This window comes from Bemisia tabaci, chromosome 7, assembly GCF_918797505.1.
Source record: "Bemisia tabaci chromosome 7, PGI_BMITA_v3".
Taxonomy (NCBI): domain Eukaryota; kingdom Metazoa; phylum Arthropoda; class Insecta; order Hemiptera; family Aleyrodidae; genus Bemisia; species Bemisia tabaci.
Window position 1 is genome coordinate 24,420,397 of NC_092799.1, and position 20,565 is coordinate 24,440,961.

The 20,565-nt window shown below is 42.1% G+C and overlaps 1 protein-coding gene across 2 annotated transcripts in view; it reads right to left on the minus strand.

The window, feature by feature from the left end:
- Unc-76 (fasciculation and elongation protein Unc-76) overlaps positions 1 to 18,489 on the minus strand; it is a 74,950-nt gene extending 56,461 nt beyond the window's left edge. Inside the window, exon 1 of one of the 2 annotated variants that reach the window (XM_072302586.1) lies at positions 17,985 to 18,489. In XM_072302586.1, the coding sequence (XP_072158687.1) occupies positions 17,985 to 18,430 (446 nt within the window). In that variant the 5' untranslated portion in view covers positions 18,431 to 18,489. The remainder of the gene's footprint in view (positions 1 to 17,984) is intronic. The other variant, XM_072302585.1, reaches the window with a different exon arrangement.
- Between the last annotated feature and the right edge of the window lie 2,076 nt (positions 18,490 to 20,565).

Here is a 20,565-nt window from a genome sequence, read left to right on the forward strand (position 1 = left end):
TCACTCAAATATTTCTTTCAGCACAGATGAATTCTTCCTTGAAACCCCATTGTAAATGGACTTCACTCGCCTGAATTCGTCAAATTCGAATTGCATTAAAGTTCTCAAAAGACTGTAACAATCACAGAAGGGTAACTTTATTCAGCCTTCCAGGGTTTTCTGATACCACATGCTACACGCTCACCGAAGTAGTGTGCGTACAACGAGCGCGGATGAACGCGTGACCTTCAAGCGAGCGAGCAGGGCGCAAAATGTGTCAAGGGCGCAGGCGGCCACGCTTAGCACCCCTCCAAAACTTCCCACCCCCGACGTTTTACGCAGCAGACTGGTGCAGAGGGGGGGGGGGACACCGAAAATTGCCGGTTGAGGGGAACAAGCACCTGTTTAATGTAAATCGACGATGTGAAATGAAAAGACTCCTCTAAAATACCGGTTTGGCAACAATGGGGATCTCGCTAAGGTCACAGGTAGCTCAGGTGGCGAGAAGAAAAGGAGGAGGGGAGAGAGGGAGGCTGTGATTGTTCCAAAAAAGCAGGGCGTTGATGTATGCCTAAAAAGCGAATGAGCTCTCTATCATGATGCAAACTCGCCTATGAAGTTGCCTGTGCGGACATCTCCTGAATTTTGGGGTGGGTAGGCAATGAATGATATCAGGTTTTTTTTTTCCTTCGATTTTTCCACCTTTTTCATGCTAGATATTTGTAAAAAAGAATTAAGTAAAGTTCGGGACTTCGGGTCGACTTCCCCCACTCTATAGTACTCACGAAAAATCACGTATCCTTCGAAGTTGCTTGGATCGAAATTTTGTATAGGACTGGGCACTTCTAGAGTACCTTTATAGACAGAGTATGGCCATTCGTATCTTTTTACTACAGGAAAACTGTGCCGCTTTTTGATTGGTCAACGAGTTTTTAGGCTCCATGATGCTTTTACGGCCGTAAATAGGTTTAGGATAAGTCGTGTCCATTTTTATGCCAGGAGAACGACGATTTTGGTCCAGACCAGCCACAATTTACGATAGAATGAACATGTCCTGTGTCCAAGGTCCGGCCACGATAAAACAATGTTCGCTGATCGCGAAGCCTGGATACCGAGACGGGAATGAACGTGTTGCGCAGAATTGTGATTGATGAAACTTAGCGAAGGAGCCAATTTTGAGGAGTGCTAAATTTAAGCCTCCCGCTTGTCACTCGACATGTCCGACGACCGGGTTACGATTACGACACTCAATGACACAACCGCGAACTCGCTCGCGGCTCGCGCACTCATGCAAGTGGATTTGGGTCGTTGAACCCGCCCTCGACGAGCTGAAACCAGCGTAATGGCGTAACTCTTCTTCAAATTTTTCAATTTGTCGACGAAAAAAATCACTTGTGAGTGATCAGGATATCAACCAGCCATAAAAAACCAAAATTGGGTACTTTCGGGGACTTGTAGGAAAGTTTTTTCGAAAAAATCGGGGACTTTTCCCCCGAAATAGTAAGAGAAAGGGAGCTAGTTGGAGCGTTAAAAGGCGTATATTATACGATTAATTTTACGAGTCATATTGAATCGATGAAAACTTACGAAAAACCAAAATTGGGTACTTTCGGAAACTTTTAGGAAAGTTTTTTCAAGAAAATCGGGGACTTTTCTCCCCGAAATAGTAAGAGAAAGGGAGCTAGTTAGAGCGTTAAAAGGCGTATATTATACGACTAATTTTACGAGTCGTATTGAATCGATGAAAACTTACGAAAAACCAAGCAACTTTTCAGTTTTTTATTCCTGGTTATACCGCGCCACCGCGGCTGGCAAGAAAATTTGAAGATGCCGGTGTTTAGGACGATTTTTGCCATTTTTTGGGGACCCGAACAAGAAAATTCGGGACTTTCGGGGATATCGGGGACACCCTTCCAAAATCGGGGATAATTGGGACATTGGGGACTTTTGGGGACCAGTGGACACCCTGGTGATGAAAATGTTTCGTTTGGTTGTTCTTCCTCAAAAAAGAAAATCGTATCGGAGATTTTAAAACACCGCAAACGAGATGCGTGGTTTGAGACTTTCACCCGTCGGTATACTTCAACCCGCAAATTTGCCTTAAACCTCTAAAATACTATGTTAATCAAGGATGGGAACGACAGGTAGCTTTTAAAACTAAAAACAAAGTGCTTAACTTCCCCGATCAAACTTTTTGAAACCCTCCTGAGCGGCCCACACTACCGCGCAAACTTTGAAATGCGAAAGTTCCTCCAGTTTACCAAGCTGCTGATGAGAAAGCTAGTAAAAGTAAAGGCGCTCCGAAGATTCGCGGAGGAGTTCTTTTTCTTCCCCTGAAAAAGAGTGCCACCTCCCTCCCTTGGGAAACACGAACATGACAGGGAAACTTCAAGATTTGCGGCTGAAAAGTTTCCACGAAAACCCGTCGCGTCGGGGCCCCACGCGGCCAAGTTCCGAGCTCTGGCTTGCAAGCTCACCGAAAAGTTGAGTAAAGTTGGTTTAATTCGGAGTTGATCGAATTAAGACAAACAGAGCGCAATTCGTCGTTCACCGTACGAAGGAACGTATCTCCATTCTGAGGTTGCAAAATTTACTCAAACTACTCAATGTATTACACAAATTTAGGTACTTGCTCAATTTCTGTCCAAAATTTGTCTGATTCTCGCATGAGATCAGAAGAAAATTCAGTGAAATTTTCAGTCAGGAATGCGCGAGACATTCCTGGTGAATATGCAATTCACGTGGGGAAATTTGGCAACTCTGAAATACAGTTACGTTCTTTTGTGAAGGAACGACGAATTACAGGGACCGAACGTGAGGCGGTGATCATCGTGTGAAAAAATTGCGATGTAGCGAAAGCTCCGAGACTCAATATTGACCGAGCGACTGGGACATTGATCAAAGAAGAGAAAGAAGCCGTTGCTATGACGACAAATAACTGCAGGACGGAAGGAGAATGTTCATTAAGGCAAGGGCAAATTTATCTAACTTAAAGGAGCCGAGTTGCGAGCGTCGTATCAACACAGAGAAACTGTAAAATTAACGGAGCCGGATTTACCTAATAGGCGCTCTAGGCGCGCGTCAAATGGCCTGGTTACACGATCAAATTCCCGTCAAATTTCGATCAAAATGATGACCAAGATGGCGGTCGAGAGTTATCTAGATTGATGAGTAAAATTAATTAAAACAGCGTGTTGATTGAAATAAGCGTTAAATAAGCACGGTTGTGTGGAAATCAGATGAAGGATAAGCCCCACAGCTCCATCATCTACCATCAAATTTTTGCAGGCCGCAGAAATTTGATGGTAGGATGGTGCGCACCAGTCACCATTTGATCGGAATTTGACGGGAATTTGATCGTGTAACCAGGGCATAAGGACCCGCACGTAAAAGTTGTTTCCTTCCTTCTTTCCTTCCTTCAACATGAACTTTAATTTTTCATGCTTTAGATATGTTCCTTTGTTTCTCAGACACATATCGACGGTGAAACTGCAAAAATGCGTATCTCGATTGCGATGTTTCAAAATCTCCGCTCCTATTTCGTATTTTAAAAGGAATCCGAACATAAATCATGTTTTGCAATTTTCATAGAACATTCTTCACATAGAAAATAAAAATCAACGAAGTTTTCAAGAAATAACGTTTAGTGGTTTTCGATGCAGAAAATAACATATGACAGGAAGTTTGCAACACCGCAAACAGAGATAGTACTTCTGCAGTTTCACTATATCGACCGCCTCCTTCTCATTCGTTTTGAAACATCAATAAAAACCATCAAGTGAACGTGCCGGAGGGCGAGGGGTGCATAATACGCCTTTACTCGTGTTGGACACATTTTTTGCGAAGGCCCTGTCAACATTATATACTAGCAAAATTTCACGGAACTTGGCGCAAAAGTTAAGTTCCGTAAACCTATCTCTGTGTGGACAAGGCGTTCCATTTATATGAAATGAAAAAATATTATGAAAGAACAAACATAAATGTGGTTTAATAATTTTAACTTCCGCCGCCGCGCCGCGCTGACCGCACTGTGTTTGGCGCAATGCGTGAAGTATTCCTACAGTTTTGTAAGCGCTATGTGTTTCACGCAGACCGCTGCTGCACGCACTGCCTTTGACGCAATGCGTGAAGTATTCATGCAGTCTTGTGGGCGCTAATATGTGTTACATGCCGACCGCCGCCGCGCCGCGCCGACGGTTTCTCCTTTTTATTTCAAGTTCTCTCATCATTGCTCTCTGCGTCGCGCCGTTCCGGGCCAAATTCGGTGTTCGGTTTCTCTCTTAGTTTTAACTCGACTAAGTAAAGGTGCTGTCTATGGTATCACAGAAAGACGACAAAATTAGAGATTTACTCTTAGGAAATGAGAGATTTTGTCACCTTTTCTCGTTTGTAATTTTTTCTTTTAATCCGATTTTTCTTTATAGCTATATTTAAAAAAAATGCAAAATTTGCCGCCATGGGCCACGGCCCATGTGGCCACCCCGTTAATCCGCCCCTGCTCAGAGTAAAAAATCTGGAACCATGATTACGGATAAGATCATCTCTGCGGTCAAAAAAGGGATCATAGTGCAACCAACATGGAAGCACCTCATTTTACTGTTTGAAAAGACACTCACAGACGTTACACGGTTGTTTTTACAGTAATGAAAGATATTTCTTGCTGAAGATAATAGTGTTAGATACGATCCAAAATATCATTACACATGTATCTGATGTTCGTATATTTTGATAATTATTGCTTTATTAGTTGACGATAAAAATACGTAGTCTGCAGGTTGAGTTCGAACAGAGGTGATAGACGAGTGATGACTTGTTTTGAGCTGGCAAATGGTAGGATAAAATAGGATAAACGCTATTGACCACAAATTAGAGAAAAAATCTCACCGCAGTGCACACAGTGGGATGCAGTCAGAGTAAACTGACAGAAAAATACGACACGAAGCAGTGAATGCGTATTAACAAGACATAGATAAATTACTTTACCATCAACTCAGCTTGACATGGTTGCCACTTGGAGCCAACAATTATTTACATTTTATGAAACCTAAACGCAAATAAATCACACTCTGAATAAGCACGAAGTCAACTACAGAGGATGCAAGCTCAGGCACACCACACTGCACAGTGCACCTAGAGTCCCTTTATACTGAGAGTCAAGACAATTCGGCTCATGGATGTCACAAACGGAATAAAGATTACAGAAATTGAACGTTTTTTGTAATCTTTGATCGGCCCATTCTCAAATGCCTTTCTCCGTTCCTCCTCTCATTCCGTTTGTTCCTTGTCGAACCCGTAATTCCCTGCTCCATTCCAGATTATAATCTTTGCAATTGGTGAAAATGTAATCTTTATTCCTGTTTGTGACACTGTGGAGGCCTAAAATACGGGAACCAATCAGAAATGGATTCAAATTGTCTTGACTCTCAGTATAAAGGGACTCTAACTGCACCTAGATCGACCTAGAAGAATCGTAGCCTTTCAATCTGCTGATAGCTGTCGAACGATCACAATAAATTAATTCAAATCTCCAGGAAATTGAACAGAGTCCGAAAATGATATCCTAATTCATTCGAACCGAATAAACCTCGGTACTTCCAGCCCACAGACACTATTCCACCCTTGGTTTGAAATCGAGAGTGAGAACATTATAAAATTGTAGAATTTATTTAAAAGGAAAATTTCAAACGTAAGTTGCTTCACTGCATGAGATAAAAATCTTGTGCGAGTAGATTTTTTCTAAAAAAAAAGTGTCAACACCGCGGAGTGTTACTGGCCGCTGTTCCAGCCCCCCCCCCCCCCGTCTGCATTCTCCTTTTAATCTTAAAAGTTTAATCGGCTCAAAGCTTGGTCCAATAAGGTTACACCTGGGCCGATGAGCGCAAGACTGATTACTCTCGAATACCTCTCTGCGACTTTCTTTGAGTTGTAACTCAATTAATCAGGAGCTAATGAATAATTACCTCTCCCGTCTCTCCTTCCTTCGCTTTCTTATCTTCGTAATAATCAAATTACGCGTTAAAACGTATGTTTCTAAGTTTGTTCTTGTCTTTTGGAGACTTTTATTTCTGTCAAAATCGGAATAATGACGAAATGCTCAATTTGGACTGATTTACGCCTCCTGTGCTTTCCAGAAAGACATTGAAAACGCACAATCGCATTCACAGAATTTCATAATACCACACAGTGATGAATAAAGAATAAATTTGATCCAAATTGATAGCCCTGCTTTAGAATCTCATGATGCTCTATACAATGCAAGGCAATGTTTACTCAGCGTGGGAAATATAAGCGCGGCCGATGTGCACTTGTTCCTTCAGTGTTGCCAATTAGTTGCGGGTCTTTAAGATTCGGACTCAATTCAAATTCGGAATTGAAATTTTTCTCGAAAATTGGCAAAATTTATTTCCGAGCCGCCATTCAAAATGGAAAAATATTCAGGCAAGGACGTGTAAGCAAGCACGTATACACAGGAACAAGAGGTCCATTATCTAAGAACAAAGAGGCACAATACTGCCGTGCTAAGGAATAACGCCGTATGAACATTCGAGAGTTGCCAAATTTTCACCGATAAAATGTTTATTTTTGAGGAAAGTTATTATGAATATTTTTCCTTGAAATTTTCAGATCTTTTAGACAGCTAGATTACGAACAAAATTGTCTGAAAATTTTGAGGAAAAATATTCACCATATTCATAGTAAATTTATTTTTTATTGACGGAGATATGACAACGTCTGGAGGCTCATACGGCGTTCTTCCTTAGCTGGGCAGAATAGTGGCTCATTCCAGGGTTACCGTCGCAGCTTTGGAGGTATTTATAAAATATTAAGATGTACAGTATGTGCCACAAATACTGCGGAATCAACAATTTTTGTTAAATTTCCTTGCATGAATTATACGATAGTAAAAATCAATGATGAGAAACTAATTGAATATCTCAGTTTCAAAAAGACCTCTCTCGGAAAAATGAATTTTTCAGGAAACGATAAAAACTGCGAAAAATTCGCATTAAATTTTCAGTTCTTATTCAGTATCTCTAATTGACGAAATTCGGAAAATTCCAAAAATTTGGATTTCTCGCTCTAATTGCGAGAAAAAGGACAAAAAAAATTAAAAAATTCCGGACCTCCTAAAGGTAATAGAGGAAGGAAAAGAGCACTGTAAGGAACGCTTTCATACACCTTTATCTTACGAGGATGCAGACAGAACTAAACTAGAAAAGAGATCCAAAGAGGGAACTGGAAAAACAAAAAAATAAAACCGCTGACGCTTGACGATACTGCGCCAACACCCTCTAGCGGAATTTCCGCACTTTTTCAGTACTTCCGGACCGCCTTAAAAAAGCAGTACTATTTTCGTACTTTCCGGAAATTTTGGACTTTTAGACACCCTGGAATACTGCCGTACTAGGGAAGAACGCCGTATAAACCTGCAGGCGTTGCCAAATTTCCTTTGATAAAACACGAATTTCCTGGTGCTTTTATGAATATTTGTCTTCCAATTTTTCAGATAATTTTCCTCGCAATTCGACCAAAAAGTCCTGAAAATCGCAAGGGAAAATATTCATAACTTTCCTCAGAAATTAATCTTATATCGAAGGAAATTCGGCAACTCTCGAATGTTTATACGGCGTTCTTCCTAAGCAAGGCAGAATAGGCAACCGTAAAAAAAGGTGTGATTCCTAAGGTACCTTGTGAATAGGCAACCGTGAAAAAAGGTGTGATTTCTGAGGTACCTTGTGAATAGGCAACCGTGAAAAAAGGTGTGATTTCTGAGGTACCCTATGCGGTATAGGGACAGAGCCAGCGCTCGAGCCAAAACAGATCCGATCTGAACGGGATCCGCGGAGCGATGACAATGCCTTATTGTTGCGGTCGCATTCTCAGAATTTGTTTTTTTATACGAATCCTCTTGCATTCTTAATCTTGATGCGAGTATGTTTACAGAACGGGAACCAGCGGAGTTGCCTTTCCGCGGAAGTTTTTCGTTTTGTGCCTGCGCTGTCGCGTGATCGGAAGTCGTTGGGACTTCACAGTGTGATTTCAAACTTCGAAAAAAAAGTTTCCCAGATTTTTACTTTCTTGCTTCCCTAGGGTAGAAGTAGTATTGTCATCCTCCAAGAAAAAAACTTTTTTTTTTTTTTTTTAGTGGAAAGGACGGAATGAGTTAGTTGAGTGTAGTGTAGATGGATTCAGAATGAAGATATATTGCTACGTCTGCTCTCTAATAACAAATAGAGTATCGAGGAATAACTGGATCGAGTTTAAGTAAAACGAACCAAATCACATCAAGTCTGAACCGAGAAAAATATGTAGGCATGAAGTTTTATTTCTTAATAAGGCTCGATGATATGATTTGGGAAACGATTAATGCTTCTTTTGCGTTCAAGATGTTTTTTCTCGACTTTGAATTGTTAAGGAGAATGAATTGAATTGTTGTCAGGAGAAAATGATCGACTGATTGAATTCAAAACTACTCCCAACTTATTTTTTTTTTTCCAAAAACACGACTCTGTGCATGTCTGTTAAACTCGGCCCTATCGACGCAAAGACATGTTGATGCCGGCACCTGGATACAACTATTCGTGCTCGATGGATGTCTGTATTGCATATGCAAAAAACTGAAGGCGTTTTGATTTACTGCACACAAACTAAAGTTGTCTTTTTCGATGAACACAAAGACGCGTTGAGGTCAGCGCCTTGATGCAACTATTCGTGCTCTAAGGATGTCCATATTGCAAATGCAAAAAACTAAAGGCGTCCTGACTTACTGCACACAGACTGCAGTCGTATTTGTCGAAGGATACGGAGACGCGTCGATGCCGGCACCTGGATACAACTATTCGTGCTCGAAGGATGTCCGTATTGCATATGACAAAAACTGAAGGCGTTTTTACTTGCGCCTCCCGAGACACGCTCAATGATAAACATTGTTGATGCCGTAGCGTTGCTTGAAAGGGCAAGGAGTGTATAAAAAATGTCGCTCTTCTTGCTCATCACTACGATTGGTCACCACTCAGAATCTGCTATAAACACAGAGAAGTTGAACAGAAAATCTAAGCTTTACAGTAGACAGATTCAAGTAATTTTCGAATAAACGAGATTGGGACACGGCTAAATCAGTTATGAAGGCTTATAATTGATGATGATCCGAGTAATAAGCAAGCCGGGGCCGGGGAAATGATCCCCGAAGTCTCGTCTTCGTGTTTACTCTTGCGTATCACCCTCTAAATTTGACTCACGTGCTATATAGTAGTCCTCGCGGCCTGTAGCTTTGTAATACAGGGTGTCTACTAAAACAGGCCGGTCAAAAATCAGTACTTTTCCGATAACTTTTCAGTACATTCCCGAAAATTCAGTGCCTGACAGAAAAATGCAGAAATTTTTCAGTACCTCCAATTAACGAAATTCGAACCGTACACCTTATCACGGAAAATTCGTACCTTTTCCGTACTTCCGTACCGACCTTCCAAAATCCGTGATTTTTCAGTGTATCCGTGCTTTTTCCGTGCAGTAGACGCACCCTGATAATTTAGCTGATATTATCAAGTAATAATAAAAACAATAGGATTTTTCAACGTGCATTAAGTGCTCTGCGTAAAAATTGATGGAGAGACATATCGTACGGTGGTCTAATTTATTGCTACCTTGTCTACTGCCGTGCTAAGCAAAAACGCCGTAAATCCATCAAGATTTTCCCTCGTTTTTTGGAACTTAACAATTTATAAAGTAAAAACCGTTTTTCCCATGCACTTCAAATTTTCAGGTTAAGTTCTTGGTAGTATTTCCGAAAGAATCCTGTTAAAACATTGTCCCAGGGTACACAAGTTTTTCTGCTATGATACATTGTTTCCAATACATGAAAAATGGCGTTTACGGCGTTTTTGCGTTGCACGGCAGTAGTGGTTCATCCTCGGGCATCGCGCGCGGATCGAAGCATTACTACTGAATCGGACTCGCATCAAAAGGCGTCGATCGGACCTGTAAGAAAACTGTTTACATCCAGGGGTGAGGAATGAAGGAGCCGTAAAACGGAGGCGGCCGGGCAGGGGCAATAACAGTGGCGTGGCGTGAATTGCGATATATCGATTGTTATGCCATTTAAACCCATGGAAAAGGATCGATAAACAGGGTGTTCGCAGCGAACACCTTAATAATCGATTCTTTACCATAGGTTTAAATGGTAAATCAATCGATATACCGTAAAGCACGCCACGCCACTGGGCAATAACCGTATTTTGAACGATCGCCGCCCGTAATAACAGTCACAGGTCGTGCTTAATCACTCACCCCCTTCAATCGTCGGTCTCTAAATCACGCCGTCTAATTATCAGCCCGCATCTTCAAAGGGGAACGATTACACGGAGCGTGTAATTTTCGCATCTCTTCCTTCCGATTCATTACCGAAATCAATGAAATGGATAGAAAGTTCAAGTCTTATGCTGAGGAAAGTGAGGTTTACGGAGGGAAAAAAATATTTGCTGTGCGAGAGCCTCGCACGGCTTAAGCCATTTGGTGCTATAGCATAGCCGGTACCACATGCCCGACAGAAATAATAATCCGTTTTGTAGATATAATGAAACGTACACCGTATTGCTGCCAGAGGCGTGGCGTTAATTGCGATGTATCGATTGTTATGCCATTCAAACTTATGGTAAAGAATCGATTATTAAGGTGTTCGCCGCGAACACCCTGTTTATCGATCCTTTTCCATAGGTTTAAATGGCACATAAATCGATATATCGCAAAGCACGCCACGCCACTGATTGCTGCGTTAGGGAAGAACACCGCGTAAATATTCAGACATTGTCGGATTATTCGGACATTCCTGATAGTATACGCATTTTCCCGGAAAACTTTTAAATATTTTCCCTCGATTTCGGATTTAGGGCTTTGGATCCCCTTAAATTGAGATCCTCGGGGGCCCCCAGAATCTGTTCAACTGGAGCCTTAAAACTATTTTCTCTAGCAATGTAGCGCCAGTTTGAAATTGACAGTGCATGTACTCGTCCGCAATGAGTTCTGGTGACTATTTTTACGTTTTTGTCTCTTTGCACACTCTAAGCGGATCAAGGATGAAAAAATTAAAAATGGACAAAGCCCTGCACACTTCATGCTAAGATATATAAGCTACTAGACCGGGCAATTTGCGCGGAAAAATGTGATTTAAGCCTTTACGGAAAAGGGAAGGAGGTAAGAGTTCGTTTAGATATTTGATTCAGAGTGGGGAAGGGGCCTAAACAAGTTTCGAGAGCAGGGTTGCCACAGAATTTAGAAAATGAAATTTCCTGACATTTCTCTGATTTCCCTGACACATTTTGGTGAAATTCTCTGACAATTGTAGATGTGACAGATGGTTGAGAAGGCACAATTGAAAATAGTTTCCAGGCAAAATTTGTTGTTTGAAACCTCAAACCGATTCTAGAGAGCTAATGAAGGTGATTTAACAAATTTTCCCTACCAGTCTCGTCATTTTCCCTGAAATTTGCCGATGTTCCCTGACGGGGGCAACCCTGTGAGAAACTCCATTACGCCACCGCACGTTATGGCACGAACAGACTGAGAGCAGGAGTGACGGAATAACGAAATTCGGGAATAAGTTAATTAACGATGACGAAAAACATTACGAAGTGTAAACTCTTTCTGAGGATTGGTGACATCAAGATGAGAGATGTCTCATCTCTCTGTGGAGACACTCTGGTCTGAAGTAGAGTCCCTTCATACTGAGAGTCAAGACAACACCCTCTCGTGGAGTCACAAACGGGAATAAAGATTACACAAATTGAACGTTTATCGTAATCTTTGATCGGCCCGTTCTCAAATTCCTTTCTTCGTTCCTTCTCTCATTTCGTTTTTTCCTTGTCGAACCCGTAATGGAGATGTTGCATCTGTGAGGGATTTGCGATTTGACCATTGATTCTTATGTGAAAGTTCGCGAGAAACACGACGGTGCCACTGGTTTTCTCTGAAATCATCTCCCAAGCTAAAAAAAAGCTCTCAAAGTGAGGCAAAACTGGAGGGGCTATCTCACCCTACCCTGAGAGTCCACCTCTGCATCAAAACAAACTCTCCATACAAAGATGGGGAGCAAATACATTAGCAGGGTTGCCACTTTATTTGGGGATTCCAGGACTGAATTACTGAAAACACGGCAACCCTGCTAATGTATTTGCTCCCTATCTTTGCATGGAGAGTTTGTCTTGATGTAGAGGTGGACTCTCAGGGTAGGGTGGAATATCCTCTCCATTTTGGCCTCACTTTGAGAGCTTTTTTTTGAGCTTGGGAGATGATTTCAGTGAAAACCAGTGGCACCATCGTGTTTCTCGCGAACTTTTACATAAGAATCAATGGTCAAGTCGCAAATCCCTCACACATGCAACATCTCCATTGTAATCTTCGCAATCGGTGAAAACGTAATCTTCATTCCCGTTTGTGACACTGTGAAGGCCTAAAATACGGGAACCAATCAGAAACGGATTCACATTGTCTTGACTCTCAGTATAAAGGGACTCTAGTCTGAAGGATGTCGCCTGAATACAAGTGAAATGGCGGCTCGGGAAGCGGAGAAGGGGCGCCGCACAGAATCCGGGGATTTGGTCAAAATAGAGGGAAATCAAAACGGAGCGGCCGCGGCCGTCTGTTGCGTAGTAAGAGAACATGGGATATTGATCGCAATCATGATAAAAGCTCGCTCAACGCTGCATTCGAGACGCCGCGCCGCCGGCCATCCCTGTCGCTCTCGCGATCGCCGAACCCATAACTAACCGTCACGGCTGTACCCGTGCACGCATCCTCATTTCTCATCGGTCATGGAGCAAATACCATCGATTTTTTATATATTCGCCAAAACTAGAGTCCCTTTCAGTGTTCGAAACTCACAGGCGCCAACGCGCCACATGCACCTAAAAAATCGGCCATGGCGCCTAAAAAATGAAGGCTCTGCGCCAACGTGGCCACTAAAAATTGTCCCCTAACAATCTGAATTTTCATATTAGGTGATTATTCGAAAATTTCAGCACTACAAGTAAAAGCTTTTTCTATCCTTCATGATTTCATCTTTAGTGCTTTTGTCTTCCCCAAGTTGCAGCTACTTACTCGTTCTGTTACGAGAACATCTTGCGTCTAACTTTTCACTAATGCGTCGTTATGTGTAGGCAAAAAGTCATTTTGGCCCCTAAAAAATCTTCAATGGCGCCTAAAAATCGGGCTTGATGCGCCATACGGTTCCTAAAATTCAAAGGTGAGTTTCGAACACTGGTCCCTTTGTATCCAGTGTTACAACACCTCAATTCTGGTCGGGCTGAAAGTGGCCTAAAAAAATATAATTCTGATTGGTTCTCGCTCATGAGTCACAAAAGAGTGCACCAAGAGTGCAAATGGTGGGCGTTTCAAATTTAGCGGAAAATTGAACTAAGCGGGAAATGTTGGATCTTGGTCTGTTAGAGAGGTAAAGTAAGTGAATCGAAGGTATGCTCCTCTGCCACAGACTATCCAAAAGTGACTAAACGTGCGCCGTTCCGTTCTTCCGTTTCGTTTCAGTCTTGGCTTGAAGTTTGAAATAAATGCCGATTTTTTCATTCGATTCTCATTGGTCCAATCGCTCCCGGCTAGAGAAAGATTGGACAAATGAGAGTCGCGTAAAAATCGTTTCAATTTTTCGGTCGTTCTCATGTCGAAGTGGGCCTAAGAGAGCACGAAGCGCCCTCTCGCGGTTGGGCCGCGTAGCGGTCAGGGGGCGTAGACCCCTAGTATATTTCTATTGCATCTTAGGCGCAAGAAAATCCAAGAGTTTGAATAGCGGAATTTTGTCAGAAAAACGGGGGCCACGATTTTGCTTCCCGAATGAAAGATTATATCAAAGTATATGAACGTAAGGTAGAGTAAAACTGAAAAAATTAAGACACGAGGGAAGGAAGAAGTCGAGAAGACGGCGTGTAACATGAGAAGAGGGATGTTGCGAGACCACGGCTGGATAGGGGAAAGCGCGACTGATGGGGGACAAGAGGGGGGGGGGGAGTCCTAATTTTGGAACTGGATTTAGTCAGTGCACACGTTGGTGTCGCGTCGCTCGATGTTATACTCGTCAGCTTTGTTTGTGTGCACAGGTGTCACAGCTCGGATATACGAGGAAGAAGACGAAAGTGTCAATGCTCGCTCGACGTCCTTTCCACATTTTAAAAATAATTAAACGATCCTCTCATTCTTCTTTTACTTCACTGGTGTCATCAATGAGATAGTTCAATCCCTGAGATGAGGGGTGAGGACAAAATAAACTCTTCACTGGGTGTTCACTAGAAGGTAACTGTGAGCTAGCGTGAAGAGGTGGGAAATACGGATCGTCAGAAGATGCGCCTCCAATCAGTTGACTAGGCCACAAACCTCCGATGTGCACGAATAGTGGTATGTACCTACTTTCGCCTTCCGCCGAAAAATAAACCGGCTGCGAGGCGTCGTGGCTCACATTTGCAATGTACCCCTACAAGATAGAAGAGTATACGTAAATATGCGAAAAAATTTGGAAAATTAAGAGCCGAAAATGATTAAGAGCTCCTAAAACTTCAACGTATGACTTTCCACCATGGTGACTTTATGGGAACTAGACATAATTTTTATGTTGAGTTTCTTTAGCACTATAGTGCTTGTGAATTACATACGCAAATCAATACCACCACCTGTTAAGGTGTTTTGAATACTCGAGCGCCGAACAGTGGATCGAGTAAATAGAAAAAGTCGGACATGAAATTGTTGACTAAAACTGCAAATTTTGATGTTTATTTCGTCACAATTTGAGTTTCAAAGGGTGGTTATAGAAGAAACGTTCACGAGGAAACCAATGGAATCACTTTCAGAAGCTCCAAGTTTAGTATAAACGGAGTTATGAGCGTTTAAAGTTTCCAAATTTTTTCCGACCTCTCCAATTGACTCGATCAACTGTGCGCCGAGGGTCCCGAGGTCTCAAGGCACTCTCCTGTGACAGGTTGTAAAAAGGTACATGGTACAAGTAAAGGTCTTGTTTATAAAATCGAAAGTCGTTACGCTGGAGTCCACCAACAACCCTTCCTAAGAATATATCGAAAGGGAAAAATCTTCTCTTTAGGATTTTCTCCACTTCCAATTTGCGCGTATATACGTCAGATGTGGTCATTTTTTTGCACCTTAGAGCTACACTACACCCTCTCCACTATTCTCAACCTGCTTGTTTGAAAACGTGGGCATTCAAGAGAGGTTATTGGTCTCTCGACCCACAACACACCTAACAGTCTCTAGACGCGTCATGTTTTTCACATTCAAGCCCCGCAAATTTTAACACCGCGCGCGAATTATTCATTTCGAACGATTCGGTATGGTAAATATTGACACGGAAAAATTAGCACTTAGCGATGAACCGTCGCAAACGCGCGTGGGTTCCAGCCAGTGCGGCTGCACTATTGCCATAAGAACGATAAGGAAAGTCTTTCGCTCGAGTCACTCGCTGATTGATGATTTTAAGTTGGTGCCTGGCATGACTTTTTGATAACAATGAAGAATTTGGTTTTTTGGGCTCATTTTTTTTTTTTTTTGCAACTTTTTCCTTCATGCAACTTTGGGGGGAAACTATTATAGTCTTTAGTGAAACGAATTCGGAAACAGAGTCTCGTTTTGTGAGTACATTTCCGCGAGACAGATAATTCGAAGAGGAAGCGCTCGGAAACATAGCGACAACGCAAGAGAACCGCCGAAACACGTGCTACGATTATAATTGGTGTTCCAGATTTTTACTCGTTTGTTTATCTATCTGAAAAAGCAACAAACATCATCCACGAGTGCGATTTTGGAAGGCTCCCTTACTTCCCATTTCACTACGTTAAAAAGTTCATTCGCTTCAAACCAATCATTTTATTTTTCCTCTCATAAGAAAAACAACGATCTCGAACTGAAGTAAAAAAAAAAAACCACAGGCGGATCCAGCAATTTGGCAACACCGGATTTCCTCCATTTATACCTATGTTAAATAATCGATTCTTGCCGGAGCACCTGGTCCCTCCGGAAATCGATACATTTCCGTGGGTTTAAATGGAGAATAAACAATGTTGCCAATTTGCAGGATCCGTCAATGAGAAAAAAAAGATGAGGCCATTAGTCATGTTTGTATGCAAAGATTCGAAATGTGAAGAGGACCGGTAAAGTTTTTTTGAAAAAACTATGTAGGTGGACCTCTACAGCGTCTTCCTCAATTTCTGCCGGTATTAGGTGCCAACATAAATCTCCAAAACGTCCAACTAATTATGGCCGTTTCGCGGTAGGTAGTACCTATGTAGTTTTATTCACTCAGTTGTGAGTTTGCTGGACATTCAATCGTTTCCGACCATTTCATCATTTTCAAGATAAAACTAAAACGAAATACGGTAGAAGTAGCAACAGTGTTTATATTTTATCATAATGCGTTAAATCTCCCTCCCCCGTCCCCCAACAGACTTTTCAAGAAGGCTAATGATTTAATCCATGACGAGTATAGCGTAAGCACGTTCGTTTGAACTGTAACCTGGGAGACCAGGAACATTTGATCATGTTACGCTGAAAGGAACTATGTCTCACACAAACCTTGTGCACATAGTTCCTTTTAGCATAAATACGTCCATTTGAGCGACCGTATTGCGTAGTCGCGATCTGAAATGAAAGTTGTCAACTTTCACGCCCGGCTTGTTGGAGCTGGTTTGACAGAATTATGCTATATAGGAAGGCCGCATTTCTGCCCGTTTAAAACAAGCGAAAATCACCCATCTACCCGAAGAAGGGTCAGGTTCTATAAAATGTAAATTGTTCTTGGTGATTTTGAAAAATAATCACTTTGCCTACTGATTTCGTGAATTTTATGCAAATGGACGGAAAATTGAGAGATCACACGTGGTTAAGGGGAGTCGGGAGTTGGGAGTTCCTACAATGCTAGCCCATGTTTATTTGTCCAACTTCAATTTTTTTTTCTCAGAGCCTAGAATATGTTTGGTATTTAGATTTTTTATCACTACCGGTATTGATTCACTTTCGTAATGATCCCAATCCGATTCAAATCCGTCGCAAAGGCGCGGAGCTGCCCTGCCATAAAGGACGAGAGTTAGGATAGATTAGGTCACGCAACTAAATTAACTTCGCGGTAACGCGAGAGGTGTCATACGGAAATGAAGGCGCATCACTGCTAAATCTGGCAGCTTCCTTCTTCCGAAGCTGCAGTTATCGGAGTTTTAAGTTTTCCTTCTCTTCTCATTCGTTCACTGTGCAACTGTGCAAGTACCATAATAGCAGATCTACAGCTACAGTCTTTTTCGGCTAAAAAATATATTTTTCAGCAAGAAAATTCAACCCCACCTGACGATTTTGAAAGCTACTTTTGCCTTTCTGTTCAAGTCGCTTTGATTTTCAAGTAATGTAAATATCGATGGCCAAAGTTCGAGACCACGCATCTCCGTTTGCGACGTTGCAAACTTTCTGTCATATTTTATTTTTTCCGGGGAAAACTAGTTGACGTATCTTCTTGAAAACTTCCTTGATTTTTCCTCTCTGTTAGACAAATATTATATGTGAAGTACAAGGTATGAAACTGGCTTGTATCTTCAAAAAAACAAGAGCTGAAATTTGAAACTACTGCAATGGAGATATGTGGTTTCGTCCTTGAATCATAAATGCAACAAAGCAACACGGAAAAAATTAAATTTCTGATTTAACAATTCAATTGCTAAAAAAAAGTGCCTGCAACGTTTCAACATAGATTTTACAACAAAAAAATGCTACTTTAACCACTATTGTAAGCTAATTTAACCACGAGGGTGGTTAATACAGAATTTTTTTGTTGTAAAATCTACATTGCAACATACTAGTCACTTTTTTTAGCGATTGATTTTTTAAACAGCAATTTAATTTTTTCCTCGAAAACAATAAGGAAATTATCATGATCACTCTAAAATTTCAGTGAGAAAGCAATGTTCCTTTTACAAAGCCGCAGCTAAGACCACCAGAAGAAAAGATCAACTTACTGGCATTCGCTCATGATTTCTTCCTGCGTGCGGACCTGCACCGGCGCCAACTTCTCGACGGACTCGTCATAGTTGCAAAAACACTTGGTAATTTTCTCATCGAACGTATTGACTAAATCCTCGAGGGACCCCGAGAAGGTCTCCGTGAAATTATCCGCCACCGAGGACACGGAGGCCTCAGGGAGGGTGGTATCACCCTTGACGTTATCCAACTCGCACTGCACCGCGTTATCGTTCTCGTTATCGTTATCACACACGCGTTTCGGGGACTGCAAGCTCGTGTTCTTGAGGTTGTTGATGTTCTTCACTTCGTCCTGCTTCTGCTTGAAGTTGTCCAGGTTGGCCGACTTGAACCGGAAATCCGCGCCCCAGTCCTCCGTTTCCTCGAATTGGGCCAGGGGTGCTTCGAACTTCAACTCGGCCATCCTCTCGTTAAGATCCAACATAGTTCCGCGCGCGCACAGGTCTCGCGGGCAACTGCCGAGCGACAGATGGGCCCCTTTCTCCCGCTCGATGCGCGCTCAAGCCCCTCGCACACCGGGCATCCGACGACGGCGGCGCATGCGTAGTGGCTTCTGCGCATGCGCGGCGACCGGTTACCCGCGCCGGGTTGATGGTGTGAAGGGGACTTGTGGAGGGGAGCTTTCTCGGCAGAGACGAGGTTCCCTCCCCCCGCGTGGGTCTTTTGCTGCAGCGCGTCGGCCGCGTTGTATCGATTCATCTTTCCCCGTCCCCTTCGTTCCGCTCTTCGTTATCGGACTCCTTCTCCGCCGCTGCTACTTCCAGGCGAAACAGACGATGTAAACAAAACGGAGGATCTCCCGAACGGTGAATTGGGTGACACCAACAGTTGGCATTTTGGCAAGCTCGTTTATCACCCCGACCTTGCAGTGTGTGTGCGAAGTCACCTCGCATAGAACTGGCCGGTCTTTTCGTCAGGACGCACATAAAATACTGTCATAAATTTTAGAGTTCATAAAGCTGCTTACGCGTGTCGACGGGTCAAGAAAGAACGTAACAACTTTTCAATGTTGCAAAGTTTCCATCCGTATATTGGACTTTTAGGAGACCGTATGGCAATTTCAACTGGAACTTTCATGGATTACTCCTCTGATGATACGAATCTAACAACAAACTTTTTGACAGATTTCTTACACTCGTGTACGTGTTGACTGGAAAAAATGTGCATTTTTTAAGAGAATTTTGCAGCGGTGGGTGGGATAGAGTAAGGGTCTTTCGTCTAAGAAATGAGGAATTTACCTACACAAAATTTTGCATATGCGAGGTCCGACCGGATATGATTCGCAAGATATGGTTTTTCCTCTACTATGTGGATACAAATATGCTGAAAAATTCTCAAGCGAAACTATTAGTAATTTCTTACTTTTTTCCATTGAATTTTATACTTTTGGAAAAATTAAATGAAAACGCCGAACTTGTGATAACACAGCGATCTAGCAATACGGCAATTATTTTGGTTCACATTATTTGTGATAGGCTCTTGCATGGGTTTGTTTAAATTTTAATATAAAAAAAATAAAAATAAAAAACGGGTAATCAAAAAAAAGAAAAAAAAACTTCACCATCCAAAAGCGGTCAAAGAACCCAACGAAATCAGACTATATCGACGGTGTAAGTCGGCAATCACATAACTCGGTTTCCGACGTCGCAGACTTCCTGTCATACTTTATTTTTTAAACGGAAAACTACTCAACGGCAATTCTTTAAAATTGCCGTGATTTTTCTTCTCTGTGCGAAGAAAATTCTGCATGAACTTCAAGGAATGATGTCAATTTGTTCTTTGTCTATTTGTTCAATGATGTGTTGTTGTTAAAAAAATAACATGGAGGCGGAGATTTTCAGACACCGCAAACGAGATATGTGATTGCAGACTTAGGCCGTCGATATACATGATTTCCCACAACAGCGGACAGCCAGCAGCGCAAAACGCGCATTGGCGCCTTCAAACCTAACTAAGATACTTCACGCATTGCGCAATGCGTGAAGTATCCCTGTTGGGTTTGTAGGCGCCAGTGCGCCGCCGCTCCGCTTTGTGTTAGGCTCTAATATTTAATCTCGTGGAGTCAGCGGTGTTCAACTCATGACTTAAATGTGTTTATTTCAACACAATACAACGAAATACAAAGTTTGTGAGTGTATTAATTCTTTATGCCGTTGAGTTAATTGGTTACCTATTAAAAAAAGTTGAAAAAAAAATAATAATTAAAAGAATTAAACGTTGAAAAAATTAGGAAATGTGAAATGTCGTCAAGCCCTGGTAAAAATTGGCAGTAGAATCTGTGTTCCAAAATACCATAGAACTACAGCCGACTGTAAGATTTCCAATAGCTTCTATAGCCGGCAACACAATTTCTTACGACCTTTTATAGCCGATGGCGATTAACCGCCTGACGATAAAGTGTATGCTATCCGTTACTAGTTACGGATGCTAGGACTTAGTGAGTTTTTGGACTACCGCTCTCTTTTTGTGCCGTAGTATCTTGATTTATTTTGCGAGGGAAGCTCCGTACTTTTGAAGGATGCCTGCCATTCCTAATAAGTTGGAGCGCCTTCAATTTCG